General features: G+C 46.8%; 1 protein-coding gene across 12 annotated transcripts in view; it reads right to left on the reverse strand.

Annotated features, from left to right (window-relative positions):
• Positions 1 to 284: 284 nt before the first annotated feature.
• Positions 285 to 23260, reverse strand: part of PTPN3 (protein tyrosine phosphatase non-receptor type 3) — a 118862-nt gene continuing 95886 nt past the window's right edge. For all 12 annotated transcript variants that reach the window (XM_025282202.3, XM_025282201.3, XM_025282203.3 and 9 more), the window contains 7 exons: positions 15366 to 15456; positions 15031 to 15092; positions 12941 to 13087; positions 5525 to 5653; positions 4441 to 4586; positions 3848 to 3983; positions 285 to 1702 (listed from right to left, as the gene is read on the reverse strand). In XM_025282202.3, coding sequence (XP_025137987.3) covers positions 1625 to 1702; positions 3848 to 3983; positions 4441 to 4586; positions 5525 to 5653; positions 12941 to 13087; positions 15031 to 15092; positions 15366 to 15456 — 789 coding nt within the window. In that variant the 3' untranslated portion in view covers positions 285 to 1624. The remainder of the gene's footprint in view (positions 1703 to 3847; positions 3984 to 4440; positions 4587 to 5524; positions 5654 to 12940; positions 13088 to 15030; positions 15093 to 15365; positions 15457 to 23260) is intronic.

The raw sequence follows: 23260 nt of genomic DNA on the forward strand, positions 1-23260 counted from the left end.
CAGTAAAATGTCAGTGGGGAAAAGATGGAAAGAATGCAGTAAATATGCTAGGTCTGGAGACAAAGAACTTTAGAAACCTGGCCCCTACGTAAAGGTCTTTATCCATCTTGTGACCAGGAAACGTTTTTGCTCAGTTGGTCTGGAGTTTGCTAAACATCAAAACGGCCTCATTTCAGTGCGCTGTAACATGGAACCATCCTTTTTCTATAAATCCCGTCAAGAAATTGGATACTTAGTTAGCTGTTTTTTCTGGATACATAAAACCACTATTTCAAAATACCACGTTCGAATTTTCACGTAATTTATTTTCCTTAAATAATAATTTGCTACAATCCTGGCACAAATTAAAAAAAAAAAATTAACACAGTATTAACAAAGGCAGAATTCCTTAGGACAATCAAAATCTTGGTGTACTTAGAATAAATTAACATCAAATTGTGTTTATATTCAGATAGTCTGATCCTCTCCTTTGAAATGAAACGGAGACCATTGTGACTAAGAGTGAATGCACACGTTTGTTCTTCTATACAGAGACTCATTTATATAAACTCAACTGTAATTTGAATCAAGTTAGGAATCCTGAGAGACACTCACCTGTGGGCACACACACACAACACAACACACACATACACATCCATAGGCAACCCTCTCGAAGCTGGGTTTCCCATGGTTCAACGTCTAGATCTTTCCTCAGAAGGGCCAAAGATTCTGAATACTTAGATGACATCCCATCTCCCCTCAGGAAAATCGTAATGGTTCAAGTGTAATAGCTCGAAGTAGCAGCAATCCATGTATTAGATTCAGTAGTGGATGATTCCAGTCCTGGGCGCTGGGTGTGCAGCAGGAGGGAGGCGGGCACAAGAGGCGCCTGCTCCGAAAGCTAACACGCGGGGCGACACCGGGAGTCCTCACTCTCAGGCTCTCAGCTGAAGACTCACCTGAAACCTGCACTGCTCGTCCGGTTCAGGCACTGGTGGGAACCTGAGGAGGGTCACTAATGCAGGGAGGAGGCAGGGCACGTGGACACGATTCTCAGAAACGCCAATGGCAGACGTGGCAGGGAGACTGGACAAAGGAAGGGAGGGCACAAGGGTACAAAGGCACTGCTCGTCCTCTGCCTGGCACCCCATCCCCTGCCACTCAGTACTTTCATGGGGTCCCCCGAGCATCACTGGGGCTGGTGAACACTGTTTCAGCTCCGCCCAGACCCACGGAAAGCTCAGCTCTTAGTCCTAGACACACAACGCATCCAAGTAACTCTGAACAGCCACACCATCTCGCTTCTGGGAGGCCCACAGCATGGCTGGTGTCCTCTCCCAACTGCCCAAGGATGGTTTACAGGAATATGGAGATGGAGAGAGAGGAAGGCATTAGGACAGGCCCCAGACTGAGCTCCCCTTCCGCTTAGTTCTCTCCAGAGCAGGCGCGGGCCTGCATGATGCTATAACCGCATGCGTTATCTACACAGTTCTTATGTACACGATACCTTTTTTTTTAATAGAAATTTAAAGTGCCTGGGTCAAATGTGCTCAGTCCTTTCCCACAGCCTACAGGTTCCTCTTGCCGCCTCCAGAGAGAAGGAGGATGCCCCGGGGAAAGAGGAATGAACGTCTTCACAGCAGTCTTAACTGGGGTCCAGCATCTGGACTAAGCCTTCTTCATAAACGCGAAGAATTGCTTCACACACAAACTTGTACTGGCTCTGGGGAGGAAACGAAAGCCCGTCAGGCCAGCAGCTCCACAAACACAGCCTCTCACCCCAGACACAGTTATTCTTTCACCTCATTCATAAACACCCTGAGCTCCAGCTCAAGTTGGGCCCGGCCCTGGGTTACATCCAGGGGCACAGAGTGGACCGGACACACCTGTGAGCTCACTGTTCTGTGTGACAAGGGCTGGGGTAGCTCCCAGGGAGGGCTGGGCAACTCGGCCGAGGGGGACCAGCAGTCTGGGGAAGTCCGGAAGGGACAAAGGTCACTGCGGGGTGGCCCTTCCAGCAGATGCACCAGCGTGCCGCTCTGACAAAGATGCTCGCTCAGAGGAGCAGGGTCAGGGATCATGGTCCCGGCCTGGAACACCTGGGTGTGGGGGTACTGGAGGGAGGCTGCACAGGTGGGCTGGGACCTCACTGTGGGGGACCCCCGCACTGGGGTCAGGGGTCTGGACTTTGTCTTTTTGAAAGGACAGCCACTGGAAGTCGCTCTGCAGGATACGGTTCTTTTCATTAACAAACACCTGAGACTTATTTGAGGGATGTGTTCAGGGTGAAGGAAAGCCTCAGACTGAGGGGCCCCAGCTAGGAAAATGTGTCCAGAAGATACACTTGAAACAGTTTTTTTTTAAACTAACAATGAGGTCCTCCATACCACAAAACCGGGCAGAGAATAGTCTTAACAACTTTTTTCTTTTCTTAACCAGATTTCTTGGGTGCGTGCACACTAAGTCGCTTCAGTCGTATCCGACTCCTTGCAACCCCATGGACTGTAGCCCGAAAGGCTTCTCATAGAAGGGATTCTCCAGGCAAGAATACTGGAGTGGGTTGCCATGCCCTTCTCCAGGGGATCTTCCCGACCCAGGGACTGAACTGCGTCTCTTACATCTCCTGCATTGGCAGGTGGGTTCTTTACCGCTAAGGCCACCCAGGAGTGCACATGAATTTAAAACAAGAGCTCCTATGATGACCTAGTGGGGTCAGGATGGATGGGTAAGTGGGAGGGAGGGGATATGTGCATACTTATAGCCGATTCACGTTACTGTCTAGCAGAAACTCACACAACATTGTAAAGAAATGTAAAAAAAAAATAAAAACAAGAACTCATAATCATTAGAGAAATCTTACGAACATAGGCCATGAGCCTGTGAGGATACAGAGCTGTGTGCAAGTCCCGCTCTCTTCTCTGCTAACTCCTCCTCATCCATCAGGGGTGGGGTGGGTAGGTGTGGGGGTGTGTGGGGTGTTCTGGAGGCCTTTCCTCTAGAAAGCCCTGCCTTTCCAAGTCAGCTTCAGAAACTCTTCCTGAATTCTCAGGCTCCTCTTGGACTTCTCCCACTGCTGCTGATATTCACAGTCAACTGAGCCAGTCCTGCTGGATAAAAGCTCAGGCCTCTCCTGTTGGTGCACTATCTGTTGAAGGGATGAATGAATGAATAGGGGGCGGTCTTTATTTTGCAGATAGGGACACTGAGGCTTAGAGAGGTTAAGGGACTATTCAAAGGTGGCCCTGTACATGGGGAAGAGTGAATTGTGCACTTCCCCAGAGCCCCCTGCCCCTCTTGTAGATCTAGGGGAAACCAGAATATTTCCTCTTTTTTTTGGCCTGCACCATGAGGCACCTAGATCTTAATTTCCTAGCCAGGGATTGAACTCATGTCCCCTGCATTGGAAGGCAGAATTGTAACCACTGATCACCAAAGAAGTCCCCAGATTATTTCCTCTTGAGGATACCGGCAGCTCTGGGTACCAAGGGGAAGACAGCCCAGAGTGGGAGAGAGTGGGGCCCTGTGAAACGTCTAGGTGGGTGGGGTGAAACCCTCAGGTGACCCTGCTTACTTCTGACAGAAAGGTGATGATGGGTCAGCGTCTTGACAATGCAGAGTGCAGTCAGGGCTGCTCCCTCGTCAGCAGGGAGCAAGTGGCTGTCAGGAAACAAACTGTGCGGCAGGAGAAGTGGAGGGCAGCAAGCCGCAGAGGCCAGATGGGATGGGCCTTGGAACTGCTCAGCCCCTGACGAGCTCTGTGACCATGGGCGAGTGACTCAGTCCCCTGGGGCCTTGGTCTCTTGACTTGCAAAGCCCTTTGTACAGGCCTAGCCATTGTTAGTATTTTTATTATTAGATTTCTACTCACTGATGTCTGCACCATCATGGCGCGCTGGTCTCGCATTTTCCGAACAATATCCAGTGGGTAAACGGGCAGGTTCCTCTCGATCATGCACATGGCTGTTTCCATGGTGACCAACACACCTGTTCGACCTATCCCAGCACTGGGGAAAGAGAAGCAGAGGCGGAATTTGCTCAGACAGCATTTCTGCACAGCCCAGCTCAGCTCCTCACCAGTTCCCGTGTTACTCAGACGGAGTTCTCCTCCCTGACCTTCAAAGGACATGGAACAAATGCTCAGGGCGTGCTCCCAAACAGGCCAGAGGCTTAAAAAACCAATGGGAAGAAACCCATCTTTCTGTGCAAACTCCACTCCCATCTCCTGCACATCTATCACAGGAACAGAGGGAAAGACGAGGTAGGGACTCTGTTGTCCAGTTCTAGGGTGCAGTCAGAATTTGTCCAAATCTTTGGACAGAGTGAAGACAGAAAGCAACCAGAGCCTTGTAAGTGCATATTGAGTCTTGAGGGATGTAGGTGGGTTTGATGCCTGCCAACTGTCTCCAGGCCTCGCCCAAGGAGTATGAATATTGGTAAAACCAGGTCAACAAGCCACAGTACCTGCAGTGAACCAGGACAGGCTCACCGTCCACTCTCAGGGACCGCACGTAGTTCACAAATTCCAGAAAGTCTGAGGAGTCATCAGGGACGCCGTGGTCTGGCCAGGCCACGTACTGGAGATGGGTCACTGTGTGTTCCTCCCTGGTCTGCGAAGGGGCAGGGGAGCCTCACTGAGTCTATCTGGACTGGTGAGCAGGAGGACCCCGGCCCCTTCCCAGCCTCCAGCCAGCAAGCTCCTGTCTCTGGACGCTCTTCTGCCCACTGGGGATCTCCCAGCCATGAGCCCTGCCCACTCCCACCCACCCACCTCCCTGATGCTCCTGGGCCCGCCCTGTCTCTAGGACTCTTCGGAGGCTACCTCCTGCCCGATGGCTCTCCACCACTTCTGCCCACAGCCATCTCTTCCTGGTTGCTCCCATGGTACTTGCTGTCAAGGCCACCCACATTGGCTTTTTTTTTTTAATGGGCAAAATATACATAACAAGAAGTCTACCATTTTAAACATTATTAAGTGTATAGTTCAGTGGCATTAAGTACATTGGCAAAGTTGTGCAACCCTCACCACTCTTCCTAGAAGCTTTTCAGCTTCCCAAACTGAAACAGCATGCCCATTAAACACTAACTCTTCGTCCCACAGCCTTGCAGCCCTGGCAACCACCATCCTACTTCTGTCTCTGAACTGACTACTCCAGAAGTCACATGGTATTTGTCCTTTTGTGTCTGGCTTCTTCCGCTCATTACAACGTCTTCCAGGTTCAGCCATGCTGCAGCATAGGTTAGAATCTCCTTCTTTGTGGGGGGACTAGGATTCCACGGTATGAATATACCACGTTCTGTTTATCTGTCGGTGGACACCTGGGCTGTTTCCCCCGTGGGCTGTTGTGAATACACTGCTGTGAACACGGATGCTGGCTCTTTTCCAGGCAACCTTGCACATCTACTGAAATGCTCACCAGCTGAAAACCCAGGCTGACCCAGAAGTAGAGGCCTCCCCGGGCCTACGGTGGACGCTGATTTAGCACTAGCCTTTAACTCGCGCCTTCCCGGGTCCCCCCACAGCCCCTGCAACACGGGCCCCGCTCACCTCGGTGTTGGTGACCAGCATTTCCCGGAACACGTACGCGATGGTGCAGTCCTCTGACTGACAGCGGATGTGAAAGCTGCCGTGTTCCATGACGTCGGGGGGATCGGGCCAGTACTGGTGACATTTGGTCTGCAAGGGAATCGCCGGGCAGGAGTTAGGCTGGGCTGTGGGGGTGCTCATGAGTAGTTAACGGACAGACAGGTGGGACACTGGGCTACAACTCTCTCACTCGCACTAGATGCTCTGAGAGCTGCTGGCGGGGAAAGAAACGCGGGCGAGGCCGCTCTGCCCTGCGTCTGTGCTGTACTGTTCAGGAGAGGGGCGCAGTCAGCCTGCCAGGGGCCAGGCCACAGCTCTCACCCTGGCTGGAGCTCCAGGAGGAACGCACTGACTCTCTTTCCTCATCACCGGGTCCAACTGCTGGAAGGGCAGGAGAGTCTCAGACAGACATGAGAGGCCTTGACTTAGGAGCGACCTCTGCTCCCCACCCTCCCCCACTGCAAGGCCTCTGCCCCTTCCCTGCTCTCAACTCCCCCTTTTACCTCATCCCTCCTCCACCGTCCACTCCTTACCCCCTTGAGGAGGAAGGCCTCGAGGCATGGCCGCTAAGAGTGCACATTTGAGAGCCAGACAGAACTCCATTAGGATTATTCTCTCCTCTGTGAGCCCTGTGACCTCAAACCTGCTACTACTTAACCTCTCTGACTTCCGCATTCTCCACCTGAAAGACAGGACGGCACCTGTTTCCCAGATGCTGACAGAGGCTGGAGGTGATGGTGTGCAGTGCCCGGCTCAGTCAGCGGCCGCCGCCATCACTGTGGTGGCTACAGTCCCGTGAGCGCTTTCACAGATGACTCACACGGAGCCAATGCTCGGCAGACGGCAGAGGAGGAACCCGGGCTCAGTGGGACTCCGTGAGCTGCCCCCGGTCCGGGGACGCTGTGCCTTTCCACAGGTAGACTGCCCCCTGCCCCCACCCCTCTCCCCAGTCTCCTCTTCCCCCTACCAAATCCTAGGGCTTCCCTGGCAGCTTGGCTGGTAAACAATCTGCCTGCAATGCAGGAATCTCGGGTTCGATTCCTGGGTCAGGAAGATCTGGTGGAGAGGTATTAGAGACTTCCCTGGTGGCTAAAACAGTAAAGAATTTGCCTGCAATGTGGTAGACCTGGGTTCGATCCCTAGGTTGGGAAGATCCCCTGGAGAGGGGAACAGCTATGGACTCCAGTATTCTGGCCTGGAGAATTCCATGGACAGCACAGCCTGGTGGGCTACAGTCCATGGGGTCGCAAAGAGTCAGGCACAACTGACTTTTCCCTTTCACTTCACTTTCACTTTCTAAATTCTGCATCCTCTTCCTAGCAGTCTCGCTCCTGCCTCTGGCCTCAAAGCAAAGTTCAAGGTCAAGCTGCCTGTCCCATCATTGATCCATCAGTCAAATTCTGACTCATTCAAAAAAATTTTTTTTCTCTCCAAGCCTACAGCTGCATCGACTTGGGTAAAAATTATGCTTGCTTAAAGTGAAGAGGGGGTATAAACCCCCAGACGCACAAAAATTTAAAAGAGCTTTCCTATTTTTATTTTCAAACATCACAGTGAATGTTTGGAATTAAAGCATGCTGCTGGGAAGGTGGAGCTAAGAATTTACTTGTAAATGTTAAACCTGGGGATTTTGGTTCGTGACCACTTCCCGACTCCTCTCAGACACAAAGGCTGTCTGTAGAACCCGAGGCAGAGTGGAGGCCCACCAGGCCTGTGCCCACCTCCTCCTTTGCACAAGGGGTATGGCTCTCTGCTGCAGGCTTCCTGGGGTCCTGCCCACAGGACAGCTGATGGGAAGCTTCTGTCTGAAGTGATGAGCCCATTCAGGGCTGAACCACAAATATCTCTATTTCTAGAGACTCCCAGTGAATCTGACTAGAACAGGACTCTCTTTACCTCTCAATCAAATCTAGATTTTAGGTTGATTTGGATCTCAAAGCATTTGGGGGTGTAGCAGAAAGAGCAAGAAGTTTGTGGACATTCTGAATTTCCCTCCTGGTTATTAAGTTCCACTGACTGACTGTGCCATCCTGGCCAAGATTTTGACCTCCAGTTTCCCCATGAATGCTGCTGCTATGGGAAGGGATGATGCTAATGACTATTTTTTTTTTTTTTTTTTTTTTCTGGCTGTGCCTTGAGGCTTGTGGGATATTAGTTCCTTGACCAGGGATTGAACGCATGCCTTCTGAAGTGGGAAGCATGGATTCCTAACCACTGGATGGCCAGGGAAGTCTCTAATACCTATTTTCTTTTGATTGGTATATGCTAAGCACTAAATGGTCCTTTTTATGGACATTATTTTATCTGGGCCTCAAAACAACCATATGAGGTAGATAATGTCACTGCCTCTGTTTTGCATAAGAGTAAACTGAGGCTCAGAGACAGAATCTGCTTGTGTCCTGTCCTACAGATAGGAAGTGGGGCACATGTAGATGTGTGTTTCAATGGAAAGACCATTCTCTACAGCTCTGTTTCCTCTTGGAGGAAACAATGGACCTGAAGAGAGAACACAATGGAAAACGTTTTGGGTGGGAATAAAAAGAGAGGGCAATGAAAGCGAGCCTGTGGTGGGAGTGCCTCCCAGACCCTCAGCCTCTGCGGGAGGCTCCGTGCAGTTGATGTGAGAGCAGTATAGAGCGGAGAGGAAGATCCACATGCCCACTGGGAGGCCGCTCAGCTAAACGCAGAACAGGGGCAAAAGCAAACGGGACACGCTGAGAACCTCATCTCTCAGGAAAGCAGGGGACAGAGCTGCTGGCCCGGGAGGACTGACTCCTAATCGGGAGGAATTCAGGGACAGTGGTGGTGACCAGATAAGGGACCTCGGGACAAAAGGCTCAGGTCAGCTGAGAGTCTGTAACAGGAGAGGCAGGAAACATGTAGTAGGCTGGATTTGAGAAGAACAGGCTTCCAGCCACCCATAAACAACAGAAGTCAGTTCCTGGGGCCAGAGATGGCGAATGGAATGCTCTGACTCACGGGAGATTCAGATCTCTAACTCGGGAACCTGAAGGAATCAGCCGGAAGGGGTTCGATTAGGAAGAAAGGGCTGGAAAACAAACACCCCACCCCACCCCCTGCCCCCCCAGCCCCGGGTCACAAGGAGACCTCAGAGGAGCTCAGGTTCAGAGCGGACTCCAATCAGGACAGAGCAGGAGGGGCAGGACTCTTGAGAGCAGCTGGAGGAAGTGAGGCCTCCTGGATGAAAGAAAGGGCCTTTTCTCCCATGCTGGCGTGGGCAGAAGGAAGGGAAGAAGGGGCTGCCATCAGGGCAGAGGATCTGTCACCAGCCACGCCTGCTGGAGCTCCCTTGACTCCATGGAGAACAATGGCCTTGCAGCTGGGAAGGGCCGAGACAACTGAGAAGGGGAAAGAGCGGCCCGACACAGGTGAGGAGAAAGCGCCCGGCTGCCCTGTGGGTCCAGGTGTCGGCTCTGTGCAGCATCGATGAAGACCTCCTGAGCTCGGGCAGTGGCACCTCCACGGGCAGTTTCTGAGAAAACCTGGAGTGTTCAGCTCCCCTCCCCCCACTGCCAGAGTCACAGAACAGACATGCACACACAGCACAGTTTCATATGGGGAGATTCTGGCGACAGCAAGGCCATAAACATGATGTCTTGTATCTATAAAATGCCAGAATGGCCCAGATCAAGGCCTGCAGAGTGTGGGATTTGGTAGGAGGTTAGGAGTATTAAACAAATTTCCCTGGTGGCTCAGACGGTAAAGCATCTGCCTACAATCCGGGAGACCCAGGTTCGATCCCTGGGTAGGGAAGATCCCCTGGAGAAGGCAATGGCAACCCACTCCAGTACTCTCTCCTGGAAAATCCCATGGATGGAGGAACCTGGTGGGCTACAGGCCGTGGGGTCACAAAGAGCTGGACATGACTGAGTGACTTCACTTCACTAGGAGTATTAAACTGCATAGACCCACATGGTGGGAACCTGTTTTTTATCACGTGTGCCATGAAGAGTGTCTCAATTTGGACCTAGGAGAGCTTTAACGTTATCTCCTTAGTACTTTAATTCTCTTTTTAGGAAAGAGCAAGCAAGGGTGTGGGCAAGCAGGCCTCGGGTTAAGAGCCTGGAAGGTAAGAATATTTATTTAGACTTTAATAATATTGTCTTGTGGAGAAGGAAATGGTAACCCACTCCAGTATTCTTGCCTGGAAAAGTCCATGGACAGAGGAGCCTGGCTGGCTGCAGTCCATGGGGTTACATGACTGAGCATGTGTGCATGAGGGTGGAGGGTCATGGGTTGGTAGCAATAAACTGGTAGAACAAAAAAAAAAAAAAAATATATATATATATATATATATATATTGTCTTGTGGCTTTTGCATTTTTACACATACCCCCCTTTTATGGCATATGATATTGGGCTTCCATTTAAGACATATCTTTCAAAGCAAATTTTTTAAAGCAAGGAAAGGTGAGCCAATTTGAAGAAAAATAATAAATAATACTGCAGTAAAAGCTGAAACTCCAGTACTTTGGCCACCTCATGCGAAGAGTTGACTCATTGGAAAAGACTCTGATGCTGGGAGGGATTGGGGGCAGGAGGAGAAGGGGACCACAGAGGATAAGATGGCTGGATGGTATCACCGACTCAATGGACGTGAGTCTGAGTGAACTCCGGGAGTTGGTGATGGACAGGGAAGCCTGGCGTGCTGCGATTCATGGGGTCGCAAAGAGTCAGACACGACTGAGCAACTGAACTGAACTGAACTGAAAATATATGTAGTCCCAGCAACAATTAGGGTGGTACCCAAACTACTGTTACTGTTAGCCAACATCTGTATGATATTTATTGTGTGCCAAGTACTCTTCCAAGAAGGCTGACTGCATTAACTCATTCGATTGCCTCACAAATGCACAATGTGGACATGTGTGCTCAGTTGCTTCAGTCCTGTATGATTCTTTGCAACCCCACGGACTGTAGCTCGCCAGACTCTTCTGTCCATGGGCTTCTCCAGGCAAGAATACTGGAGTGGGTTGCTATGCCCTCCTCCAGGGGATCTTCCCGACTCAGGGATCGAACCTGCGTCTCATGCCTCCTGCACTGGCAGGCGGGTTCTTTACCACTAGCGCCACCTGGGAAGCCTCCCAAATACACAACAGGTGTCATTAGCATTCCATTTCGTGCAGAAGTTCTGCCAGTTTCCGAAACCGCACAGGTAGGGAGTGACAGAGCAGGAATATGAACTCAGGAAGCGTGGCCCTGGCGTCTGCCCTCTTACTCAGGACACCAGAGAACAAGACAGGTGCAGGTGATCCAGAAACACAGAGAGCGCAGATAGGACTGTGAGCCAGCTGGCATTCCTGGAGTTCAAAAAAGGTCCCAGTAACTTTGCTGCCTTTCCAAAACAAGATCAGAAAATCACACACAGGCACACAGATACAGAATATCAACAAAAATTAAAAAAAGGCAAAAAACAAGACTCCCAGACAAAGGGATGCCACAGACCTGCCGCCTTGTGATTTCAGCAAAGCCTCTGAGAGTTCTCACAGTAACTAGGTAAACCAGATGCAGAGACGGCCAGGGCTGGAAGCAGAGCTGGGAGAGTCAGCAACTGCTCCCCAAAGACTGTCTGCAACGCCCCTGACTCACAGCGTTCTAGAAGGAGCTTCTGATTGTCTCTTGAGGGCCTTTATATTTTTAAACAGTGATTTATGTGGAGAGATTCTGATCAACACTATGAGTGACAAGAAGCCAAGAGTGAGGGCCAAGGTGAACAATGATAGATGGGAAGCCCAAGGAGCGTGAAGGCACACAAAAGGCCAGATCTGATGGCAATCCTCCCAGGGATGATAACGACGGACACACACACAGAGCTAATGTTTGCCAGGCACCTGTGACAGACAGCTCTCTAAGCTTTCTGTATATATTGTCTCCGTCTCCACAAACCCTCTGAGACGGCACTACTATCTGCAGCTTACGTACAGGGAAGCTGAGGGTCAGACAGGTTAAGTATTTATAACTTGCTCCAGAAGAACCTGTTCTGAACCCACAGAGTCTGGCCCCGGAGCCCCACCGATATGCCACAGTGTAGGTATCGGGAGTCAAGTGCATGAGTACAAAATGGGGAGACTGACTCCACAGCAACACTGAGACAAAGACCAATTTCTGCTGACTACCCACTTAATGGCAGTCCAAGGTTATCTTCAGATATCTGAAAGGGCATTGCATGGAAGAGAAGGGCCACTTATTACTGTGTCTTCCAGGCAAGAAAAGCTGGTGGAGTGGGGTTCAAAGCGCTGTGGATTTCAGTTCGTTATGAAGAGGGATTTTTTTTTTTTTTTTTTTTGAAAATCAGAGCTGAATAACCCACGGATGGACCCTGGAAGTGTTTTAGCCAAGGTGGGGAGCCATCTGCCTGGCACAGCCTAGGTGAACCCATAAGGCTCTCCAGAATTAGCAGGAATCCTGATTTTGCTCTTTGGGGTGAGAGTGTAGACTGATCTCCTTAAACGTACGATCCACTCCAATTCTATACTCTAACTTCTGGCACAGATCCATCTGGCATTCTGAACTATATACTGAGGACAGGTCTGGGAGGAAGTGGCACATAGATCCCTTAAATATTAATTTATATTTGATTTTTGAATGTTTCCAGATGAACATCACTGACTCGATGGACGTGAGTCTGAGTGAACTCCGGGAGTTGGTGATGGACAGGGAGGCCTGGTGTGCTGCGATTCATGGGGTCGCAAAGAGTCGGACACGACTGAGTGACTGAACTGAACTGAACTGGATGAACATTTCATCATGAAGATATCTAAATGCAGACAGAAGTTAGAGAACTCATGCTACACAGCACTCCTTGCACACTGACTTCAGTTACATGATCAGCGATCTGTTCCTGTGAAACACACATGTCAGGCTGAACACTGCATGCTGCCATTGCTCTCCTAATTAAGGCCTTCTTAGCTTTTTTTTTTTGCATCAGGTTTTGCTGTAACACAAGCAGAGTCTGACAGAGGTAATTTCTCCTACTTTGTATTCCATTGTGAACCTGGCCTTACACTGCTCTTCTGAGGATCAGCACGTGTTCTGGGTGGGTGAGATCACAGCTAACACAGGAGTCCTGGGGCAGGTGAGGCAAGGGGAAGCACCTTCCAGCTTGCTGTAACAGATTCAAGGCAGGAACGGAAGGGGCTGTCTGATCACTGCTTAGCTCGGAAAGGCCAGCAAGTGGGAAGGAGAAGGGCTGAGTTTCTCATCCCTGGAGCTGTCCATCAGGAGCTGTGTACAGATTCATGGGTCACAAAGGGGGCTGGACTGGGTGACATTTCAGTAAGGCCTTTTCCAGCTCTGAAGTTCAAGTTCCAGCAGAGCACAGAGTGACGCACGCCTGTCTGGAAGTCAAGCCACTTACCCGGCCTCGCTCGGTGAGAGTCGTCAACATGACGATGAGTGATAACTTCTGGTCCCAGACCACTTGCCAGAACTGCGCACAGGTATGTGGCAGGGGTCCCTGAGCGGCAATGTACTTGTTCACAAGGTGAGCAGCAGGAATTTCCATCTGGCAGGAGATGGTTCAGGCATTAGAATCTGTTACTGCCACAAGGCGGACAGGGAACTGCAGCTCACACACTCTGAGCTGGTGACTGTCAGCACACCAGAAGAACAGTTCTACCAAGTTTTGGCCAATAAGAATAATCAAAGAAAAAGCTACTTTAGAAAATGCTTCAAAGGTGTTTGACAATAATGCTAGCTACTCAGGATAAAACTATGTGAAATTCAATAGGTGATAATCAGAAATGGACCTACAAGATGAAAAGAGTTTAAATGACCTTCTCTGCTGTATCCTAAATATAATCAATATTGGGAATCTGCATTTTCAGCAACGCATGCGAATCCTTATGTCTGCCACTTTTCCTATGCAGGGTTTTCTATCAAAATATTTTCTTTGAAGCATAAACCACACAGGCTTATGCCACCAACTACTGTTACGCTTTGCTTTCTGCATGGCTGCCAATGTCTGTGCCACTCAGTTGATCAATTTTTCTCCCCAGCTTCACTGAGGTATAAATGACAAATAAAAAAGGTATATATTTAAGGTATACAACATGATGGTTTGATATACATATACACTGTGAAATGATTATCAGAGTCAAGTTCCTGCACACACCACCACCTCACAATAGGTACTGTCCAAACTGATAAATGTTAAAATGTTAAAACAAGTCAACTGTCATCCCCTCCTACCCTGCTCTGCTTTTACTTCTAAACTACGTCTTTTGGTTTTTTTAAATTTTTAAGTATTTCTTTGGTTGGGTCCAGTCTTAGTGATGGCATGCAGGATCTAGAGTCTCCGGGCTTATTAGTTGGCATGTGGGATCCTGCTTTCCTGACCAGGGGTTGAACCCGCATCCCCTGTATTGGAAGCCAGACTCTCAACCACTAAACCACCAGCAAAGTCCCTAAACTAAGTGTTTTCTGTAAAAGAACACTCAGAACTGCCTGAGCTTTGGAACAGCACAGTGATTCACTCATTCTTAGGTGGGGATAGTAAATGGAGGTGCCTAATTCATGGCTTGGTTGGTGCTTGGTTAATGGCGTTCTCAGCCCTGGTCTTAGCCACTCTCCACCCAAGTGCATGGTCTTACCGCCCCGACCATTTCAGTGCTCTAATCACAGGACACCAGAAATGCTGAAAGTGAGGGTCAATGAATCTCACAGATGCTTTGGAATGAGTATTATCACCGATCAGACCCATTCTTGCTGGCAGTTGTTGACATCATGCTATAATCTGAGAACTTGAGAAGTCCTCTGTTTATTTAGATCAGATAAACAGTGAGCTGAGGGCCAAATTTAAATGCTGCACTGCGAGCTAACAGTATTTTTTTGATATTTTTGCATGGTTGCATTTGAAATGGTATATATAAGTACCTAATTAATATCCTCAATTTTGTCTCTTGGCTTGCAGAGACCAAAATATTTACGGGGTAGCCCTCTACAGAAATAGTGTGCTGAGCCCTGGTTTGGATGAAGAGGCTGAGGTTCAGAGAGGCTAAGTTGCCCAAGATGCATTTTCAGAGTGAAATGAATACTTGCCCCACGACAAGTTGAAATTGTTGACGTTTTGTTTTTGGGCTATGGTGGTTTTATTTTTATTCTTAGGCAGGATGTATAGTAATCAGATGGGGGGGAAAAATACAGAAAGTTACAAATGCACCAATGGCCAAACAAAACACCTAAAGGCCAGCAGTTGAGGACAGAAGGCTGAGTTTTGGTCTCCTCTTCTGTTAGCTTTCCGACTTTCCAGATGATTTAATCTCTGAACCTTGGTGTCATTCTCTGTATAATGAGACCGTCCTGCCTTCCCTCAATGGCTGCTGTGCTGCTGAGACACGACAGTGAAGAGCAAAGCAGTTCGCCGACTGCAAAGCACCGCGCATGTCACTGTCACGCTTGTTACAACGATTAATGTGCTTTTTCTCATGCTCCGGAATTCTAACTTACGTTCACGTAACTCGCATTAATGTAATCTTCGTTTCCCTGCAACAATACCCGGGTGGTGTCATCTGTGGAGGAGAAAGAAATTTACTGATTATTCGGAGTGTTATTTTTACCACCCCAAGTACACAAGGGTTCAGTTCCCAGCCCATCTGCAGCCCTCGCCTCATTAGCATAAACACTATTCCCCAACTGTTCCGAGTTTGAAATGGCTGCAATAAAGACGGTGGTGTTTACAGACACACTGAGAGTCGTTCCAGAATACCAGACAATCTGTTTTAAAAAGGGAAACATTATCTCAGTGTGTGTGGGGGGAGGAGGCATTCATGCCAGATACTCACAAGGCAGTACATCTTTATATCGGTTTTTGTCTAGATTTTGAGGCAGCTTTGCAAACGTGATGGCCAAACCGGGCTTCTTTCTATAGAGTTGCTGTATGACAAACAGGGAAGTGGAAAAAAAAAAAAAATTGGAAAAAACAGCTATGAAGAGTGTGAAAACATACTCTAACAGTAAAGTTTATCATTCACAGCAGCCAAATCTTAACATTTAATAGTGGTTTTATATATTGAGAAAAATCTTCCCAGTAAGAAATTCTATAATCCCATGAGAAACTGACTAAATTCTTCAATATATATGGATTTTTTTTAAACATGAGACTCTTGGGGGAAAAAAGTCATAGGAAGGAGTGTGAGTCACAGATAATGGATCACAGTAAGTAAAACTTCATCTTCATGACAATTATTTGACAAGAGCTAAAAGCAAGCAGAGGAAAAAAAAAAGAGCTCTGACTAAAAATTAAATAGAAATCATTTACATTAGTCTAAAAACATTTACCTCCAATTTAATGGAGTGAACCACGTTCTTTGCCAAGAACAAGAGCATTTTCATTCATCATTTCAGAAGTATACCTCCACAGTAAAAACATTTATTTTAATACATAGTAAACTTCAATTAAATATTCCTTTAAAGAGGTATTGCCCTATGCATGCAATCACTAGCAAAAATTGTTAAAACCCTCACTGCATATCTAGAAACACATATTAGACACATTTGTACTGTACCTGATGTCATGTCAACAGCAGCTCTAGGAAAGGTATTTAATAGTATTCTTATTTTGCAAGCAAGAAGCACAGATGAAAAGCTTGGCTCAAGATTACAAACAAGAGGCTGAACTCAGATCTGACTCTAATGCTTGAGCTTTTCTCTTTGAAAAAGAAAGAAAGATAGCGCTAAGTCGTGTCTGACTCTTGCAACCCTATGGACTGTAGCCTGCAGGCTCCTCTGTCCATGGAATTTTCCAGGAAAGAATACTGGAGTGGGTTGCCATTTCCTTCTCCAGGGGATCTTCCTGATCCAGGGATGGAACCCAAGTCTTGTCTCCTGTATTAGCAGATGGGCTCTTTACTAGCTGGGCCACCAGGGAAGCCCCAAGACACATCTATTCCTTCCCAAAGTTTCCTCCTGCCCTTTTGAGTTCTCTTTTCTATACAACTGTATTTGCCACTTCGAACTAGAGTGTGAAACAATATTCACCAGTGGTTTTGTTAACTTTGTGGGAATTCTAAAAGTTTGTTTTTTCTTCAGTGTTGGAAGTGATTTTTTGCAGAAAATTTGAAAAATTCAGACTAATATAAACAAAAAAAAATGATCAGTAACTTCATAACCCTGAGATATCCCTTTTCATCTATTTTATCTGTTTTTTATGCACACATGTATACAAATGTATGTAATCATATGTGTGACTACACATAATACACAGATACATTACTTTTTTAAAAACAAAAAATGAGACAACATATATTAGCACTTCCTATATTATGTTCTATGGAATCCAAGTATTCTGGAAAAAACTGTACTAGGTGGTGCTTAGAATAAGTTTCAAGGTCAAGGAAATTTAGGTAATACTGTAAGTCATCTTATATTCTATGAATCTCTAGCATGGCAAGACCTGCAGTGTATAAGCTTATTTAATTCTGATTAGAGCATTTCTCAAGCTAACTTGGCCATGGAGGATCTCATGTCTCACAAGAAGTGTTCTGGGAACTATCACCATAATTTTGAAGGCTGTTTCTTCTACTTATTATATAATGTCTAGTTTCCTGTGTCATTTAAATACTTGAAATATTCTCTATATACATGATTTCAGCTAGCTCAACATCTATAAGTTTTCAAAGTTTAACTTTTATTCTACTTCTTGATTAAACAGTTTTCAATTTTTTACTATTAAATATTCCCAGGAACAGAATTACTGAATTAAAGTGTATTTTTGAGGAGATATGTATGTATATAGTGGAGTTGTCCTATAGGGGAACATGAGAATGGTTAGTTTGCCAAATTGCAGCCAGCATCATCAATTAAAATGTGCTTGCAATGTGAATAGAGAGGCAGAACAATGTCTTTCCCTGTATATTTTTGCATATTTTGTATTTTTTATTTTATAAACCAGCTTTTGTTGGTCTGTTTCTTTTGTTTCTCCGATTAGTTCTTTTACTAAACAAACAAACTGCACAGGAGACAATTAGCAGAGAGATTTTTGGTAATGATAATTATGTCTGATACATTTACCAAATGTTCAGAATTTCCGGTATTTCCCTAAGTTCAAGTATTAATCATCTTTACAATTTCAGCTCCTAACAATCAAGTAGCCACTGAGCAACTTCTTAGATGTCTATGAGCTTTAATGGGCTCTCCAGGCTCCTTCTAGAAATACATTCGTGATTTATTAGAAGTTTTGGGTTGATTCCGGGAGAAGGAGAATATCTGAGTCAGTCAATTCCCCTAAATGTCATTTTGGTTCTAACTAACTTCATAGAAGTGAAATCTAATTAAGTGAATATAATCAGTAATGCTAACCTGGAGGCAGGAAGTTTTTCTTTTTCAAATAACAAATATGTAAATGTAATCAACTTGAGATGGTTTAGTGTAAAAGCATAGATCTAGCAAAGGGCTTTAACTGCAACAAGTTTATGAAGTATCTCAGCAGTAAGTAAGTGCTGATAAGATTATAGAATATTAAAGCAAAATAAAAAATAAAGTACTATAGAACTATCTGTAAAACTTCAAATGTGCACACCCTGGGCTTTACTTGACAGAAGTGCATAAAGACACATATCAAAGAAATTTATCTGCATCAAAATATTTTCTTATTAGTAGAAAACTGGAAACAGCCCAAATATTTCCTAATAGGGAGAACTGTTGACTTAAATTATGATACAGTCATACCACAAATTATGTGCAAGTAATATAATCAGTTTCAGTTCAGTCACTCAGTCGTGTCCGACTCTTTGCGACCCCATGAATCACAGCACGCCAGGCCTCCCTGTCCATCACCAACTCCCAGAGTTCACTCAAAGTCACGTCCATCGAGTCGGTGATGCCATCCAGCCATCTCATCCTCTGTCGTCCCCTTCTCCTCCTGCCCCCAATTCCTCCCAGCATCAGGGTCTTTTCCAAGGAGTCAACTCTTCGCATGAGGTGGCCAAAGTACTGGAGTTTCAGCTTTAGCATCAGTCCTTCCAAAGAACACCCAGGGCTGATCTCCTTTAGGATGGACTGGTTGGATCTCCTCGCAGTCCAAGGGACTCTTAAGAGTCTTCTCCAACACCACAGTTCAAAAGCCTCAATTCTTCGGCGCTCAGCCTTCTTCACAGTCCAACTCTCACATCCATACATGACCACAGGAAAAACCATAGCCTTGACTAGACGGACCTTTGTTGGCAAAGTAATGTCTCTGCTTTTGAATATGCTATCTAGGTTGGTCATAACTTTCCTTCCAAGGAGTAAGCGTCTTTTAATTTCATGGCTGCAGTCACCATCTGCAGTGATTTTTAAGATGGACTAAAAGTACAGATTCAAAAGGATATCCACTTATCTATTTAAGTGAAAAATGCAAGTGGCAGAACAACATAGTGATGATCCTCTTTCTATACACAGCAGCATACGTACAATGTGTGTACAATGTATGTATGTATGTGCACTTACATACACGTGTGTATAAAATATATTTCCATGAGCAATAGAACAAGTACGCAAGGATACACATCAAATTATTATTTGTAAATTATAACAGAAAGAGGCTAAAGGAGATTTCTGAATTGCCTGAATTATTACAATGTGAATTTTTAAAAATTCAAATGAAATAATAAAAAGAGCTACAACAAAAAAAAATTTATATATAAAACTAAAAAATTTTTTACAAAAAATTGGGTGAGTAAAGCCAAGTTTTTTTTTGGGGGGGGGGGCCTTTAGAAGGATTGACAACACACTCATTTTTATGCCTGCCTTGCCAAGGTTAATACTGAATGTTCTTCCCACTGGATTGCTTCAGTCCTATTCACACAGTTTCTGAAGGAGTTAGCAGTTGGTTTTCAAGTTCTTTTAATTTACTGACTCTTCTCCAGACTTTGTAAGTTGTGTGGCAGGCTGGGTGTGAACACACCGCCCAAAAGAAGAGTGGTCCAGACTGGACAGTGATGTGTTAGAAACACAGGTATGTCTTTCTGGAAGAATCAGGGATGGGAGAAAATGAGCTGAAGACTATTAGGCAGAACTCGAGACACGGCTCTTTCAAGAACTACTCATTGGAAAGACACAGTTTGTTTTGTTCATTCTTGGGCTAAAGGTATGTGAAGCAGGCAAGAACTGCCAGTCATTAAGATCCCTTCAATTCTGCCCTAGATTGAGAGCAATCAGGAGGCTGAGGAAGGTCATAGGCAGGGAGGGTTGTAAGACCACTTAGTTTTATTAAAATCTTAATTTTTATGTCCTCAAGTGCTTTGTTCTCATCACTGCTACTGCTACTGCTAAGTCACTTCAGTCGTGTCCGACTCTGTGCGACCCCAGAGACGGCAGCCCACCAGGCTCCCCCGTCCCTGGGATTCTCCAGGCAAGAACACTGGAGTGGGTTGCCATTTCCTTCTCCAGTGCATGAAAGTGAAAAGTGAAAGTGAAATCGCTATCAGAGTGTAATTCTATGTGTTAGCTGCTCAGTCATGTCTGACTCTTTGCAATCCTATGGACTGTAGCCCGCCAGGCTCCTCTGTCCATGGAATTCTCCAGGCAAGAGTACTGTGGTGGATTGCCATTCCCTTCTCCAGGGCTCTTCCTGACCCAGGGATCAAACCTGAGGATCCTGCACTGCAGGCAGATTCTTTACCATGTGAGCCACCAGGGTCTAGTTCTGAGTAGCTGTGAAACCAAGGGTGAATTATAAGAAGATCAGCTGAGAGGGTTTGCTATGGGACAGCTGTATTTCAAGTACAGCTTTAAATACAGTATCACTGGGTCTGGCCTTCAAAGACAGAAAACTGAACACTGAGAGCTGGAGCAGACCAGCATGGTTTGCATGGGCTGGATAAGATATCAGTTTTCCAGTTTAAACATTTCTCCTTTGAAAAGATCATCTCAAAGCAGAGAGAGAGGACATCAGGAGACGACACTGATCTCCTCGGACTTCTGGTCCAACCAAAGATATGAAACCTGCTCACACCCCTCAGATAAAGGCCTTGGATGCCCACTTGGCTCCAACCAGCACATGCTGGCAAGGCCGGGCACAGTGGAAGCAAGCACCCCATCATCTGTACCAGCAGACCAAGAGGGAATTCCCATTGGAATTCTTGAAGGCTGACAACCCAAGGAGGAGGAAGAAAAAAAGAAAAGACCAAAAAGTGAAGGGAGTTGAAGGGACAATGGGCAAGGAGAGCAAACGGTGGGAAGAGACTCCCTTTCATGCCCTTGGCAATGACCCACGGTCCAATGCAGGGCAAAGCCTTTCAAGACAGTCATATACTGTGCTTTCTGTACCAAGCGCTAAACTGCCATCTCCATGAAAGCAGGCAACTTGCTTGTTCCATTAAAGCCCTAGGCCAGCGTGCTCAATAAAAATGTGTAGTGTGGCAGAATGATGGGATCTGCTGGTCTGAACAAAAGAGCAGGATGCGAGGTGGCTTAGAGGCAGGTAACTAGGCTAAGAGTAGCCCCTTTTCATGAAGGCCTTGAGAGGTTATTCTCCACTTTGCAGACATAAGAACAATTCCCCGCTCATCAACAGCTCACCCACATTGGGGACTTTCATCTTTCCTGTACCTGACCTAGTCAGAGGGCCAGGACACTGCCTTGGGGGGACTCAAGAATCTCTCCCTACCTTCCTGTAAAGGTTTGCTGAAATGAACTGACACCATTGCTGGCAATCTGGGGACTTTCGAGAGGGCTACTTCAGATCCCAGTCCCAAATGCAGGTCCCAGTGCTGGCAGACTCAAGCATTCTTACAAGATTCTTATTCTTTCACAGGGAAATCCTTGGCAATGAGCTGGGGTGGCAACTCCTTTAAATGGGTCCCTGGCATTTGAAAGGTAAAGGCTACACATGTGTTCATTCCAAAGCCCACAGTCTGCTCCTTGTATTCCACAGATGTTCTACTTGATAATGTTTGCCTTCCTTAAAACAAAAATCTGAAAAATCAAAAAAAAGCTTTTTGGTGTGAGCGTCAGTCTTGAAGGTACACCTACATGTGTTAAGTCTTCAGCTGTTTTTGTCCTTCCAAATCAACTTTACAATGATCATAGCAACCAGTAAGTAGTAAGTCACGTGCTTTGACAGTAATGGATGTTTCTTCTAATGGATGAAGTAGGAGCAGGTTCAGGGAAAACAGTGGTCAGAAGAGATAAAAAGATGGCATCTGGTTTTGGTAAAGAGGGAAGATGCTGAGGTGGGAGGGGCAGGGGTCTTCAAGTCTGGCATGACCTTTGATGGAGCTTTGTAGACACTCCTCCAACTCATCAGTCCTGGGAGGCGAGAGGACAGATGTTGCTCATTTTCTATTAATTGCATCCCACAAATACCCAAAGAGGCTGTAGGGCCACTGGGTGAGGATGGGCACGAGGGACCTTCATGTGCTGGGAAGTTGGTTCTCAAAGGACAGTTCGCATCATCACTTAGCTGTTATCCAGGGTTGACTGTACTGAATGCATTCCCCCTCCCTTGCCTACACAGGAAGCTCAACTCAGGGGAAAAAGCATGAAATGAACCACAGGTTACTCAGGCAGGAATGACCCTGGGGCTGGGCCAATGAGTTCCTTAGAGGAGAACGTCCTGGAGGTGGTAATGGATTTGGGCCTTGTGAACCCCAAGTCTGGGTTCCTTTACGTGAGAGACAGAGGAATGCCATACCTCGGCTGAACACACTATTGAGGCAGTTTGAGACTGGTGATCAACGCTGGCAAATGGGTCACAAGGAATGGCTCACACTGTGTGGCTCCTGAAGACAAGAGCTCCCACTGGAGGCTGGGTGGAGAACTGGGTCACACCTGGTGAGTTCTGACAATGGGCTTTCAACACAGATGCTAATCCCAGCTCTATCTCTGACCGGCAGGGTGGCACTGGGAGAGTCCTGCAGCCACTGAGCCTTGTTCTCGCCACTTACAAAAGGAGTGATTCAAATAATTCTGCCCCTATGTGTCTCACGGAACTGCTGAGAGAGTCAACTGGGACGACATATGTGAGATGCACTTGGTGGATTCCAAAGTGCTATAGAAATGCTAATTATTAAGTGTGATTTTACTACAGCTGGAACCAAACGCTTTCTGGAACACATTTGTAATTGTTTACTGAAAGCCACGGGAGGGACAGGGGAATTCCATAATGAAAAATGCTTCCAAGCAAGCTGTTCTGAAAACCAGCCTGTTATCATCGCAAAAGGGATTCCATCCACAGCCGAGATCCCCCAGGGCAGGTCCTCTGTGCCGGGGAGAGGGTGGCTTGGGCCCCTGCTAGGAACCAGGCCCTGCCTCTTGCTCTCAGACACAGCCTCCAACAGTCAAGCTGCCACCTGCCGAAGGCACTGGAAGAGCAGCAGGTGGGGAAACAGAATAGCCAAGACTCTGGAGTCAGACAGCGCTGGCTTCCACTTCTTGTATGGATGGGGCGGGTTCTTTAGACTTTATTTATAAATGATAATAGTTGTTACTTTTTATTGCACTCTGACCATGTGCCAGACAACACATTAAGTATTTATCTCCTCTTAACCCTTACAACTAGCCCATGACAGTTTCAGGTGAACATTGAAGGGACTCAGGCATACATATACATGTTTCCATTCTCCCCCAAACTCCCCTCCCATCCAGGCTGCCGCATAACATTGAGCAGAGTTCCATGTGCTATTCAGTAGGTCCTTGTTGGTTATCCCTTTTAGACATGGCAGTGTGTACCTGTCCATTCCAAACGGCAGAGTCCCTT

The sequence above is a fragment of the Bubalus bubalis genome, chromosome 3 (assembly GCF_019923935.1).
Source record: "Bubalus bubalis isolate 160015118507 breed Murrah chromosome 3, NDDB_SH_1, whole genome shotgun sequence".
NCBI lineage: Eukaryota > Metazoa > Chordata > Mammalia > Artiodactyla > Bovidae > Bubalus > Bubalus bubalis.